Consider the following 15477-nt stretch of genomic DNA (forward strand, 5'->3'; position numbering starts at 1 on the left):
TTATTGGCACTAACAGGACATAAATCATTTTCTAATACATTTGTGTTTGTTTATTCATAAATTCTTTACATTTCTTGGGGAATATTTTTATATCACAATAAAAATATATGAAGTCACACTTTAAACTGATATAACAACCGGACAGCAATATCATTTAAAGATGAATGCAGCATTTCTCAAGGATGGAAACGTACATTCATAATTTATTCACCTTTATTACGGTTGGCGTTGTCGTTGAAAGTTGACATGTCGTAACGACTAATTGGTATTATGTATGTTTTTGTAAAAAAAAAAAACACTGTAAAAAGAAAAATATACAAAAATGTATTATAATATTGTTAGATAATTTTTAAACTTGTCATCCAGAAGAAAAACTAACCCTACAGTTTTTACAATCAAAATAAACAATTGACGTAGTCGTTGTGTTATTTTTTGGTACCTCGTAGCATTTGCGACAACGTCAATTTTTTCTTATACAAAATTGACAATTTTTTAATTTACAAAACAAATTGTTTGAAATCATTTGTTGTACAAGAATTATGCAAATTGCTTTGCATGAATTGTAAAATGAGGATTCTAACAGATTTTCTATAGAAAGTTTGTCATCTGACAAAACACGATTTTTTTCTTAGGGAAATAAAGGTAGTAAAATGCTGTATTTACTTTAGTTGTTTTCCAATATATTTTAATAATTATTACCTAAAAATTATTTTCAAATTGATTCTTTTTATATGCTATCGTTAACAAACATGTCCTGTAAATTACAAACATGTCCGTAGTATATAATTTTTCGTCAGATAAAAATGTAAACTACGAGTACGCCTACGACACTTGCATGCATACGACTACGCCAACCGTAATAAGGGTGATTAAATCTCAATGATGCGCAATTGCGATGATACCTCAAGGAATCGGAATTTTACGGGCCCCAGTTTAAACGTCCGATCGAAAGACTAATTAACTATGGCATAGTGGCAATAAAAGCATTTGTTGTCAAACTAAATTAGAAATAAATTATTTGTATTGTGTCACTGAAAATGCTTTCTCGTAAACTTTTCCGATTTTGTCTTTCAGTCCTGATTCTTATTTCGATGTCATCTATGTATGATTTGTATTCACTTGTAACTCTGTCCCTGTGTGTAGTAGTTTTTTTCTGATGGGATTGTTACTCTTTTCCTGCACCGACTACATATAGCATTTGAATAATCCTTACCAATTCCAATTTAAAGTAAAATCCTCGATATTGAAAAAATAAAACATGATCATATTTGTATTATTTGGAAGATAATGACTTATTTTTTTATTAAAGTCTTATATAATTATCATTACTTTATCATTTAATTTAATAAAAACATAATTTTTATTTATTAAAAATTAATTTGGCTTGATAGGAAAAAAATAAACAATATTAAAATATGTAATAATAATTCCCTACGACTAAAATAAAGATTAGAAATAAATACATAAAATATATAATTTGCAAATTAATAATAAGACTGATTTAAACAAAAAAAAGTGACATATGTATGCGAATGGAAAAATAGTCGAGAGGAAAGAGTGATCTTAAAAAATAACACGAAAAGAAATCAAACAGCAGGAGATTTAGTTTTTATTGAGGTTTGGAATATCTAATTTAGTTATGTTTTTATGTATATGAATGTATGTATATATGGATGATAAATATGCGTATATATGTATGAAGTTTTTATTTCTTTTATTTAGTTATGAAACACTACATTCTACATTATAAATGGAGTTTTTTCTTCATTTTTAGTTGGATTTAGGTTTAGAATATGTTTTGTGTGGTATAATATCTGCGTTTTATTTTTCTTTGTTATACATACTAAATATATTTGTTTCATCGTTTTTGTTTGTTTGTTATATGACTAGATTTTATAAATATATCATTTTTGTTGCTGTTTTCTTTATAGATGATCAAGAAAAATATATGTATATGTATGACGATATTTTAAGAGTATAAATTTATATATATAAAGAAGTTCTAAAGCTTAAAAATAATATACCTTTTCTTAGAATTAAAATGTGAATTTTGAATTGTGGTTTTCGAGACGTTAAAAATGTACCAACAAAAACAAACTTAAACCATTGTTTTCGTGTTGTAAACGATGCTTTGAAGTGTAATTGCTACACTGATTCTGAAAGATAAAGGTTGTCACTTTTTAGCCCTTGAGTCGTAAAAATGAAATCATATTCATTTCATTGAATTTACAAGTAATTCTCTTTAAAATTTCACATGACTTCAACATGACGGTTCCAATAGTACAACGTTTATCATGCGTTTATTAAATGCCAACGAGTTTTGGCCACTTTTGGATAACATTTCAAAAAAAAACGAATAATATACTCCAGTGTTCTTGTAGTATAGACTTAATTAAATATACATTTCTTTTAATTTCAGTAGACTATCCTGTCATTTTGTGTTGAAAGAACCGACATTACAGTTCAAAACATCTTTACAATTGATTCTATTGTTGCTTTTTTGAAGACAGAAGGGAATTTCCTTAAACAAATGTTACTCTTTCAATTAACTCGAATATTCTTATACAATGACATATGTACGTCTTACTTTCTTCATTTTCTTATTCTCCGCATTTCTAGTTTCTACTTTTGTCTTTTAATGAAATTCCCTTCTGCATCTAACCACAATTCCCCGCCCGCCCCATTTCTTAATATTTACCTATGCAATGCATTCGTTATCTGTTTTAATGATTGGCCAACCTCACCCACTAAACGTTCATTGTCCTGCACATTTTTGGTACCAGCCACGCGCAAACTTTGCGACTGCGATTCCACCCGCGTAACCAATTCACGGAAATGGAATTTCGAGTGTGGCGGCATACATTCGTTGTCGGCGAAAACAACACATGAATTTTGTAAAATATTTAATTTATCACTCAGCTGTAGCCATTGGGAGGCGGATATTGTATTGACGGGGTGCTTTAGGGAACCCTCCAGTAGTGTCACCAATTCCAATATACTTTCCCGTGAGATTTGGGTAGAATTTGGTGTGGCTGCTGTCGTTGGAATATCCGTATTGCCGCCAGCTGAGGCAATTTTTTGAGCCATTGGTGTGGCATAGATCGTCAGTTTGGTGGGTTTGAGTGGTACGGCTGGTTTGTTGATGGTCGAAGAGATGAGTTTGTTGTTGCCCGCTGTGGATGAGCCGGAATTTGCGCTCTCTACGAACATTGATTGTGTCATGAGATCATTATTGGCTTGGCTTGATGTATTCTCTTGGTGTTCTCCGCCGGTGAGGCCATTGTTGCTACTGCTGATAAGCTCTGTAAATTGTGTCGAAATTGAATTGGTTAAATGTGTAGATGTTGTTGAGGTGGTGGAGACAATGGAATTCGTATTGGGATTTGGTGTTTGTTGTTGGGGAGGGGGTGGTGGTGGAGGTTGCATGGGGGGTGGAGGTTTATTATTGCTAGATCTTGGTGATATTTGAGTGCGTTGATGCATGATAGTGGTTGTTGTGCTGGTAGTGGTGTTGTTGGATATCGAATTATTGGCGCTAGTGGCATTTGTGGGCGTGGTCAAAACACCACCTGCACCTGTTGAAGAGGGCTTAAATGCAAATTTTGGAGATAATTGGTTCGAGCTATTCGTGCTGACGGAGTTTCCTGGCATATTTTGTGTAGATGCATAATCTGGCTGACTTTGTCCGGGTTGTTCCCATAATTTTTTCAAACTATTAATACTACCTGTACTTCGTCTCTTACCACCCTCTACAGCGTTGTCCTGCTGTGGCGTTTCACCTGCATTTTCATTTGTCACATTGGCATTTGAAATGTTGGCATTTTGGGATTGCTGTAGCTGTTGGGTATGTTGGCCTTGCAAATCAATTTTGATTTCAGTCTTTTGTGTTTGATTTCCTGCGCCACTGCTACCACCTGACAAGCTTACATTGGAAGCAATACTGAGCTTGGTCTCATCTTTATCTTTACGGCCAAGGGTCGATGAACCAGAACTAATGATTGGTTTAGAATTTGGTGTCGTTGATGTGGTTGTAGGAGTCTTTGTTGTGGTTGTTGTAATGGAAATTTCCTTCTCATTGTCTTTTTTAGGTTCCTTTTGGTTGTTGTCTTTATTATCATTCGTCTTTGTTTCGACTTTACGCAAATGTGCCTTAAAATCAATTATATTTGATGGAGCGTCAGACTTCTGTGTAGGTGTGGGCACCTTCTTCGGTTCGACTTTCTTTAGCTGAGCTTTAAATGTGTTCGAGTTACTGGCATTAGCCTCTGTCGTGGTGGATGGCGATTTTGGTGATGTGTTGTTCGTAGTAACTTTAGTTTGTTTTGGTAAATTCATGCTTTCTGCCAATTCGTTGACTAGCAATGAAACCGGATCAACGCCATTGGCATTGCCATTTTGTATATTTGCCGATGCTGAATTATTTTCTTTTACCTGTCTATCTTTTATTTCAGCCATAAGCTTTTCCTTCATGTCTTGAGTTTGAATACCGTTGTTATTGTCTGGGGCAGCTGGAGTTCCTAATGAACTACACGAATCTGTGGATGGCTCTCGTTTCCTTAATGAAACGCCGAATCTTGAGCTGGCTTCCTCTACGCTGGGTGCCGTATTCGATACATCATTGCAACTTGTTTTAGCCGATAAATTTCCCACTGAATATTGAGGCGGTTGTTGTTGCTGGTTTTGGGTAGGGAATGGAGGAACAATATCACAATCAGGTTGTGGTGGTGGTGGCGGAGGCATCGTTTCAAACTCCTCTGGTGGTGGTGGCAAATCCAATGGCGGTGGTGGGAACTCTAAATTGGCCAACGCTGGTTGTTGATTACGTTTTGGTGAATTACTTGAGCTATTACCCCGGAAGGAAGAAAATGTCATCATGCTACTGCCATCGGCAGTGGTACGATGTCTTTGGAGTTTATTTAGACTGGCAGATGCATTGTTCTGCATGGTCACACCACCTGAAGAATTGCTGCGTATCATTTGCTGAGGCAGTGGCGCTGCCAAGGGTGTTGCAGCAACAGGGGTTTTCGGTGTTGAATTCAAAACACGCCCATTTAGTCCGTTTGTAACACAGTTAGCATTTGGTTGAGGAGGCGGTGGAAGAATACCTGGCGTGGTGTCATTCGAATCTTCCAAACTATCCAAAAATTGTCCAATTCTCTGTACTTTGGGCAAGGTTCCGTAACGATTAACAACACGTTTTACATTCATAACTTCCAAGGCTCCAACCTGGATTGGTTGAGCTGTTCCCACTGAGGTTTGGTTTGAAGTATCTGGCCTTGGATGTTGAGATCTCTTACTTTGTCGTGTTTCTAAACCTCGATTACCCATTACAGGCGTTGGTCTTTTGAATGATGAATGTGTTTGAGCTCCTCGCGCTGCAATATTATTACCGGCAGTCACATGCATTGAATGTTGCATTTTTTGCTGTTGACTTGGCACTCCTTGTTCCAAGCTGTCACCAGTGTGGTCAGTGTCGGGATCTCCTCCACAATTATTATCATTTTCGGAATCATATCGTTGATTCAGATTATTAATATCACGTGTTAAACCTGTATTGACAAAGGAACAGAATATTAGATGTATAATATGATTAGTTAGGTTACTCTACTTGTGAAAAAGGAAATCCTATAGATAGATGAAGGAAAGATAGTGAATGGTAAAATAATGAATTAGGTGGTGATTTATATGTATTTTTAAAAAGTTGCGAGGTTATGGCTGCCAGTAAATTGATTTTCCACATTCCAAAGCGTAGCAAGAAAATGAATGTAAAGCAAAAAACATCGTAACAAAAAAGAAACGACAATTACAAATGATGAAAATTATAATAAATAATTAAGAAACGCTCTAAAATACATACGTAAATCTAATAAGACTCAACTAAGGAAAAGGGTCACAGTTTTTACTTATGTGGGCTATTTTTTTCACGGAAACTTTTTAAAGCTCATCTTATTTCCATTACTTTTTCATGTAATCTCCATGGATTCTGAAACACTTTCTTTTGTTAAATCTAATCTCAAAATAGTCTCTTTATATTACTTTTAAGCATCACATACAAATTTTTAATAAGCATTCGAAAGGGGGACGTAACTCATAGTTAGGAAAAACTTAAAGGCCATTTTTGAACAATGGTAATTAACTTTGAGATCAAAAAGAATGACAAGATCTTTAAAATAAGTTCTTTGTAGAGAACAATTAAACAAAAAAATTCCATTATAATCACAATCATAAGAATATGATTACAATTTGCCGTACGGTTTTCATACCAAAATATCAAGAAAGGAGAAAATCAAGATTAGTACTAAGAAATGAAGCCTGTTAGGTCAGAGAGAGAGAGAGAGCTGATTAATATATAGGCAAGTGAATTTGAATTTCAACATTGTTATAAATAAAATAAAAGATGTGTACTTTAGCTCCATCGAAAGTGATGCTCATTTGTTAGTATTTTTTTTTTCATTTAAGGGTTATGGTAATTTAATAAACTAAAAGAACAAACCACATTTAGACTAAAATAAAAAGTAAATGAGGAACAAAACAACACTAAAAAACTAATACAGGAATCCAAAAACAAAACAAATACAAAAACAAAGAAAAGAAAAGAAAAAAATAAAATACATTTCGTCTTACTGCGCTTCGGACAAATACCTCGAAATAATATATCAACTAGAAAACTACTGCATGAGGAGGATTTTTTAATAGCAAACCCCGTTGTAGGATTAAGGGGGACAGAATTTTGAATTTCGTTCTTCTGTAGTTTTTGTGTACAAGAAGAGGAATTATTAACAACATAGGATTTGTTGCTGTTGTTATGGTTTTTGCTGATATTGTTGTTGTAGTTGTTGTTGAAAGCAGAATAAAAGGTCGAATGTAAGGGTTTACAAGTTCTACTTAAGGTAAACGATCTGTAAACAGTTTTACCATTTGTATGCATTTCATCAATCAGTTGTCGAGTAGATGCACTCGATGGATCTTCATCACGATATGTGCTATCACGACTCGATGACAAAAGGCTGTAAACGAAAAAAAAGTAATTTGTGTTTATTAAAACTACCCTTCAAATGCATACAATATAAATTACCTAGTTCTCTTGGGTGGAGCTGGAGCCTGTTTGCCTTGTTTATTGGTGGTTCTACGCATTTGTACATTCCCTTTGCCTTGACTGGAAAACGTCGACAATTTCGTAGATGTTGATCCAGTTTCTAGAATTCATATTTGGTTAAAAGGTTGAAGGTTTACAAAGAATATAGAGTCTTGATGTAATTTTCCACTTACCTGACATTGGAGTACTGGCTTGCTGATCGTGATGACCACCTGGTGTCAGACCACCTCCACCACTATTTCCACTACCACTTCCGCCGCCACCACCCTGTATACCCTTTTTCGTCATTTGTGGCGTTAAACTTTGAGCGATATTTGTCGTTGTCGTCGTGGCGTTCAATTGTTTTTCGACCGCTTCGGTTATAGATGATTCCTGCAGATCGAAGAAATTAAGATGTGCTTGTCCATTATTATTGTTATTTGCTTTATCTAAACAATTGATTTCTAGTCTTTTATTAGTAATGTCTCTACAATGTAGTAAAGCATTGTTGTTATAGCCATGATTTTGATGTTGTGCCCACTCACGATCGTGATCCGTGAGTCGAAATCAAAGCTCAATGCCGTCATCCTCATATTCATCGTCACCATCAATATTATGATCGTCATCATTTCTATGGTAACGAACACCAACTCCACCACCACCACCAACACCAATAACACCACAACCACTTTCCCATAATTCACCCACCTGAAACATATGTTCCAGAGCATGATGTATGCTCTTAAATGTCGGTCTATCCGCCGCATTCCATTGCCAACACTGACGCATAAGATCATACACTTCTGGTGGACATCCCGGCGGTCTTTCCATGCGATAGCCTTTCTCCAGTTTATGAAAGACATCGGTCAGATCGATTCCCGGATATGGTGACATGCCATATGTGGCAATTTCCCATAACAGAACGCCGAATGCCCAAACGTCGGATTTCGTACTGAATTTATTGTAGGCCAATCCCTCGGGGGCGGTCCACTTGATGGGGAACTTGGCGCCCGCATGTGCCGTATAGGTGTCATCACGCATCAGACGAGCCAAACCGAAATCGGCAACTTTCACCAGTTTATTGTCGCCTACTAAACAATTACGGGCGGCCAAGTCGCGATGTATGTAATTACGCGATTCCAAATAACTCATGCCCGAAGCTATTTGGGTAGCCATATAAAGTAAAGCCACAGCATCTAATGTTTCTCTGCCGGCGGAACGTAAGAAATCCAATAGATTGCCGTGAGACATAAATTCGGTAATAATATAAAATGGAGGTTCTCGGGTGCACACACCTAGAAAATGGAAGAACAAAAACGATTAAATTTAAACGAGAAAAATATTTGTGGTAAATTAGACTGTAATGCATTTTGATGTTGTGGTATTGTCAACAATATTCACAAGTTGTATTAGGTCTACAATACGTTATTTTTATCACTTTAAATCATAACAGCGATATTGTTTTTTATTAAATAAAAGGGAACTATTCTTCTGCAAATAGATGCATGCAGACATTGTATGCTTTACGATTCTCGTCAAAGGCAATTATCTTTTGAAATCAAATATATTTTGTTGTAAACTGATACTTTGTTTTCCTTTCTCGTTTCTAACTAGTTGCCATTTTGTAGCCCTTCATCTACAAAATCCTTCTATTCTTTTGTTGTATATCACTTACCAATTAGTTGCACTAAATTTGGATGTTTCATCTCTTTCATTATGGCTGCCTCTTCAAGGAAATCCTTAAGGGCCATTGTGTCTTCTTTGAGTGTTTTAACAGCCACTGTATTGCCATAACGTTTCCATATGGCTTCGTATACTTCACCGTATTGGCCGCCACCCAACTTGTGCTTCATAACAATATCGGTGCGGCAAATTTCCCATTCATCAGGTTCGGGACTAAGAGGAAATACTGTTGGTTTATTTTGCTTTGGTGCAGGATACAAGAGGGGTGTAATCAGTCCATGGCCCTCATGTGGTACACTGTGATGGTGTACCAGTTCGGCTAGAGTATTAAATTTGGCTTCAGCTGTAACGAACACTTTACCATCGGGATCTTCGGAAATACGGTAATGATAAACGCGACCTTCATATCTAAAGTGAAGAAACGAAACAGAAGAAATAACGTTTACAAATATCGCAGTATGAAAAGATTGAGTACATCTCACCTTAAACTAATACTTCTTTGTCCTGGTGAACTTTCACTTTCTCTGACCAGAAAACTGCCATTTATACCGGAACTGAGCAAATATTCGGCAGCATTACGTGATATAGGACCATGATACCAAGAATGCTTTTCCAACGAATTCAGTGGTGTCACATAATTTGAGGGAACCCAACCAACATTACCCGAATCGGAATGTGCCTCGCACCATTCACCGGATTTATTGTATGATAAAATGCGAACTTGTTCGCCTTTCTTTAGACTCAATTGATTTTCACCGCCCGCCTGAAAATCGTATAAGGCCACAAATAGTTGTGGATCATCTTCTTCGGGACCAGGTGCTAAGAGATTCTCTTTGGAAGTCCATCTGTGAGCAGATTCAAAACCTGACGTTGTAGAACTATGTCCTTGACTATGTGATTGTGTGGTATGTAACGAAATGCCATCTTGACTTTGACCCAAATGATCGGAAGTATCACTGACACCGCCTAATATTGTGGAACCAGGAGGTATGTGAGGCAGAGGACGTGACTGTAACAAGGCTTCTGTAAAGATAGAAAAAATAAGAGCAATAATTATAAGAATGTATGTTTGTATTGTTGTTGTAAATACGATCTACGAAAATTAAAAAAAAAAACTAATCACATTTTGTCATAGTTACATCATAGTCAAATAGTAGAAATATAGAAAAAGACTACAAGATATCCAAATTTCCAATTTTTGGAATTTCACAAGACCAGATATGACTTTTTGGAAGCAAACTTTTCAAAAAGTGTATGAAAAATGTTCACTCCTCTGGTGATGGTGATGATGGTCGAATATCAGAGTTATTACAATTTTAATACATTGAAACTGTTATTTTAATGACAAATATCTCTGCTAATTCTTGGTTTATTATAAACATGTAAACTACTAATCTAGAAGACCAGCAAAGCTTTAAATCAGTAACAAATTGATACCACAAGTCGTTAAGCTATCCAATATTAATTTTTAGCCTTTTTTGTAATCGTTAATATTTGAAGATTATACATTCCTCATTACAGGGTCATGAATGCATTACATTTGATGAAGTCGGAGAACCACATTAAACAACTAGACTTTAAATTTCGTGCAACTTTACATCTTGTAGTCATAGTTTTTAGAGGATCTCCAAATTTAAATTTTGACCCAGTTCTTTGAGTTTACTATAGGACATTCCTTTGGAGTAATCGATATACATACATTATGCAATTACATTGATTTCGAGGGTGCTGTAATTAGTTTGCTTCAGTTAGCCCAAAGTCATCTGTAGTGGGATTCTCTAACACATTTTTTGAGTTACCGACAAAAATCGGTAAAATTAAAATTCTTATAATTTCGGCAATTAACGACATTTTTCGATTAGTTTGCGACGAATAAAAAGGAGCCGTAAAGTTCTACCGATAGCAAGAGTGTTGTCAGCTTTTATTTGAACTTTTCATTCATAATTTTGCGTTTTAATGTTAACGATTTTTGTCGGTAACTAAAAAATGAGTTAGATAATCACACTACTGGAATAAAACGCCGGGTGGCTGTATCTCCCTAGTGGTGTAGGGTATCAAATAGTTGGCCCCTTCCCGTCAATAGCATAGCGAGCACCACTTGTTGTAAAAATTAAAATATTAATTCTAAATAGCACATTTCACCCAAACAAACCAAAAAATATCCACTACAAACAGTATTCTAACTTAAAGTATATGAAAACAGAAAATAATTGAATTTCAGCATAAAAATCCTATTTCATGATCAGCGGTTGACAGATATGAATACTTAGTTAAAACATAACATACTTAACAGTAATAGGTTCAAGGCAATTTTCCACGGAAACGTCAAGGTGAAAAAGGCATAACAGCTTTACTATTTTGGTTGATTTTAAGCTGCTCTCCTCAGCACAGGAAGAGCCATGACAATAACAATGAATCCAACAACAGTTCCAACAGACGTAATAATAATAAAAAATACATAATAACAAACAGTAACAACAAATTTTTAAAGACAAAGAAAGTACAAAAAAGGTACAGAGCAAAAACAAATGGAAAGCTGAACGAAAGAAGTTCCAAAGCATTGTTTTCTTGCTATTCTTTTCTGAATTATTCAAGAGAAAAATCTTAACTAAACTTGTTTCCGCCTCTGTTCTCTCCAAATTCATTAAGGAATTCCTTTCAACATTTTTTTCCGGCTGCACGCAGTGTTTGTTGTTTTGAAAAGATTTAAGCTATGGACGCTGTTTTCCATTGTGTTCTTGGCAATGGTTCTCACATTGGGACAGCTTGGAATGTTGTCTATTTATGTGGGTTTCAAGAATGATGTAATGCATCTCTGGGTTTGTAACATTGATTAATACCCCAGTTGTATACATATTTCATGTGCAGTTGGGAGTGAAACGGTAATTCAAGAGAATATCTGATTATTTACACGACGATGTTTATATTATTTATTGCATTTATTCATTTGTATATGTATAATATATATATTTTTTAGAGTGGCATAGGAATTTTGCCTTTCTTTAGAGTCGACCCTGCAGTAGCTGTCGTAAAAATATAAGATCAGGGTCACGATCTGGCTAAACTCGGTTCGACTGAGAAGTCGTGCCCAGTCCTCTTATGTTTTAAAACGTGGCCTAAAACATTAAAAGTAACGAAAATCAAACCTTTATTATATACAAAAAAAAAAAAAATAAATAAATAATAATAATAATAAATAAACAATTTTATCTATAATAATAATAAATAAACAATTTTATCTATAATAATAATAATTTTTTGCTTAATGTTAAATCGGTGAAAAATACTATTTCTTCTTTCAAATTTCTATAAACATAAAAACAAATTTATGCAAGAGTTTGGTCACCTTTAGAGACGCGCCTTCTTAGGGCATTCGTTATAGCTCAACTCGAAAGATAAATAATTAAAAATAATTCTAGTTTGCGATAAGTCATGATCTGGGGAAGTATGGTATTTCTCCGAGAATAAAATTATACATTTGTATTATAGATCACAGGAACTAAACGGCACACTAAACCGATTCGAGAAGAGCCATTTTCTACATTTAATAATAACGTTAGAAACATTTGGAATATGTATTATGATTATAAATATTAATGTGATCAGTTAAAATATTTGATTTTATTATTAACTAATGGTGAATTCCACATCATTGTGGGAATTATTACTCTACATACATATTATTTTTCCTTTTGCGAAAATAATATGCGGATTTCTCTTTATAACTATTTGCTTAAATGCACATATGTATATGTGTGTATTTATATTTTTTATATATATTACTGATATTGATACCGTGCAACCACAACCTTAGTTTTCTCGACAGACAAGAAATGCAACACAGAAAAATATCAGACCAAGAGTTTGTGTCAGTTCGAATCTTAAAACCATGAAATAGTTAGCCAATAATATTATTTGTGGCATTGATGATGATGAAGAAAATATCCAATGTCATGTTTTCGACATGTATTTAATCGCGCAAGAGTAATGACCTCTTTGATATGAAAGAGTGGGCGGTGATGATTGTTGTAAGTTGTATCTAATTTTTTTTTTGGTTAGGTCAATTTCATTTGAACTCAATGCAAAATAGACCGGAACAATTGATGAAATAGAGAAGAATTATCAGAAAATCTCAAGAGATTTTGTTATGCAATTAAAAGACATCGATTGTGTGCCATGAAGTTGTTGTGGGTAATTGTAAATTTATTAGGCGATATAATAGAATGACTTGAAAATTTTGCAAAACAAAAAAGGGGGAAAATAATGGTTTTAGATCTAACATATGTTATGACCAAATCCGTTTCAGACAATTTGAAGTCGATATGGCCATGTCCGTCTATTGGGCACTCTGTTTGACTGGCTGGATAACTCTAGAAGGTGGTAACCGATGAGGTCCATTTTTTTCATCGTAATATTGCTTCCTAACATAGATCAAGTTCGAAGATGGACTCCCACACAAAAGTTCAAAATTTTTACATACATAATTGCATTTCAAGGACTCTTCGGGAATAGTTTTAAAATTCCAGCACCAATATCAAGTTCCAAGTTCTTCGGGTTATTCCCTCACAAAAATTAAACATTTTCTCTAAAGCGTAGATTAAGGGCAGTTCTATCGAAATTATCTCTGAAAGTTGACCTTGTGGGTCTTGATAATAACGAATTAATTTTGTCGTGGATAAAATCCTTACTTCATAAGGTAACGGCTCGAATGCTCTAAAAAGTCCTGATAAAACCAACTAAAATGGCTGTTGGACACGTTAACTGTCAAAAGGGATGACTCCAAATTTTGGATCAAGTTTGACCCATTCCTTCAGGTACTTCCTATAAAAAAGTTGAAGACTTTTGTGACTAGATCCATTTTAATGCAACTTCTCGGGTCGCGTTGGACATTTAATAGCGTGTCTCTGTGAGAACGAAAGCAACTGTATTTGTTAATAACACTATGCAACACTGAAAATGCAAACAACTTCTAGTATGAATTTTTTGAAAGTACATATTTAGACTACAAAAACCCTAGTAGGGTTTTGTCCTGTCAGATCCAGTTCGGATTTTATGGCCTCATCTAAACCGAGCTAAATCTACACTTTTTTGCATTTATCAGGCCTTTATCTCAGAAACGAATAGGCCTTGCTGTCTTTAGCAATATTGTAGCCCTAAACTAGTAGAACTTATCATTTGAGAAAACCACATAAGAAAAACTCCATCTAGGGCATCAAAATCTATAAAATATAGAAAATTTTACATAATTGCTGAAATTCTGGTCAGTATCGGCAAACTATTGGGAGTTGAACCTAGTAACCTTTGCAAAAATCTTCCAAATAAAGTTCTCAACAATTCTTTAGAACATTCTGAAACTCTAAAATGCTTACTTCATGTTGTTTCCGCTGTATTTTGCATCATATCTTTTACAACACGTATTTCAAACACAGTTCACACCAACAGTTTATTCTCGCATTTCGGATTTCACTACATTATTGACATTTTTATTAAATCGTCGTTGAAAAATGTACTGAAAACAACGGCATAGAGGCATTTTACAACAATGACATGTTCTGAAGAGTTGTGTATTACATTCCAAGGAATATTTCTCCAAAAGAAAATATTCAGAAAAAATTAACGGTTTTAGAGATACGGTGCCAAATGTATAAAAATTGTGGAATTTTTGGATATATTTTGAAATTTGAGGCAATAAATGTAGTTTTTCGAGTTCATTATTTCTCCAAATATTTTATTCTTGTCCTTATCTACAAATTTGCTTCAGAGATCAGAAGAAGATTCGCATTGGTTTCAGAGATATAGCCCCGAATTTCTTTAAAAACTCAATATTTAACCATGTTTAGATGGGGCCATAAAATCCGAGCTGGATCTGACACAACAAAACCCAAGTAGGGTTTCTTGTCGTTTGGGTCTGTACTTTCAAAAAATCCTCAGTTCAAATTGTTTGCACAAGATCACCTTAAAAATGTTGCACAGTGTAATGTGGACCAATATTTAGGGTTACTCCTGTATATTAAAGGGTACAATCCATTGGTTGCCATTAATAGTCTATTTTGCCATTAATTTCTGATTTGCCGAACTTTTTAAGGACGAATTTAAGGGGTTTTTGGCGAGTTTATTAAATACATAAAAATCTTGTCTTTATGAGGTAGATTACAATATCTATCAATATCATATGTGCTGAAATTTTCCATCGTTATACAGTCGCTAATGTGTGCAATATTGGAGATTTTCCTTACGCCATTTACTTTTTACGTCCAAATCAGAAAAAAATGCAGTGAAATTGGTGCCCGGACATAACTCCCACGGACATAACTCCCAAAATGATTTTGGGCGTTATGTCCGCTGCCCTTTGCGGACATAACTCCCAAAATTCGTTGGGAGTTATGTCCGTGAAGCAAAGCGGACATAACACCCAAAAAAATGGAGGACATAACTCCCAACGATTTTTTTCTTAATTTAAAAATTATTTCTTTGCTTAATTTTGAAATTTATAGTTATAAATTTTAGAGTAGAAGTTTGAATGTAAGCGGAATTATACATTTGAGAAGGCCTAAGTGCCAACCACTATCGAAGTATCCACAGAATCCTCCTGATTTCATAAAATTACTTAAAAACTAAATTATGCCCGAAATTATGTAAGTAGCAGTTAGGAGAAGTTTTAAATTGTAAAAACATTTGTTAAGAAAATCGCGCTATTTTTTCAAAAATATTTTCGTTTT

General features: G+C 34.7%; 1 protein-coding gene across 8 annotated transcripts in view; it reads right to left on the reverse strand.

Moving 5' to 3' along the window:
* Positions 1-1267: 1267 nt before the first annotated feature.
* Abl (tyrosine-protein kinase Abl) overlaps positions 1268-15477 on the reverse strand; it is a 111279-nt gene continuing 97069 nt past the window's right edge. For 2 of the 8 annotated variants that reach the window (XM_073987219.1, XM_073987218.1), the window contains 7 exons: positions 9241-9781; positions 8751-9166; positions 7784-8370; positions 7270-7468; positions 7076-7196; positions 6916-7007; positions 1268-5549 (listed from right to left, as the gene is read on the reverse strand). In XM_073987219.1, coding sequence (XP_073843320.1) covers positions 2695-5549; positions 6916-7007; positions 7076-7196; positions 7270-7468; positions 7784-8370; positions 8751-9166; positions 9241-9781 — 4811 coding nt within the window. In that variant the 3' untranslated portion in view covers positions 1268-2694. Of the gene's footprint in view, positions 5550-6642; positions 7008-7075; positions 7197-7269; positions 7469-7783; positions 8371-8750; positions 9167-9240; positions 9782-15477 lie in introns of all 8 variants that reach the window. The other 6 variants (XM_073987217.1, XM_073987216.1, XM_073987223.1 and 3 more) reach the window with 5 other exon arrangements.

This window comes from Musca autumnalis, unplaced genomic scaffold, assembly GCF_047663935.1.
Source record: "Musca autumnalis isolate F117 unplaced genomic scaffold, ASM4766393v1 scaffold_4, whole genome shotgun sequence".
Taxonomy (NCBI): Eukaryota; Metazoa; Arthropoda; class Insecta; order Diptera; family Muscidae; genus Musca; species Musca autumnalis.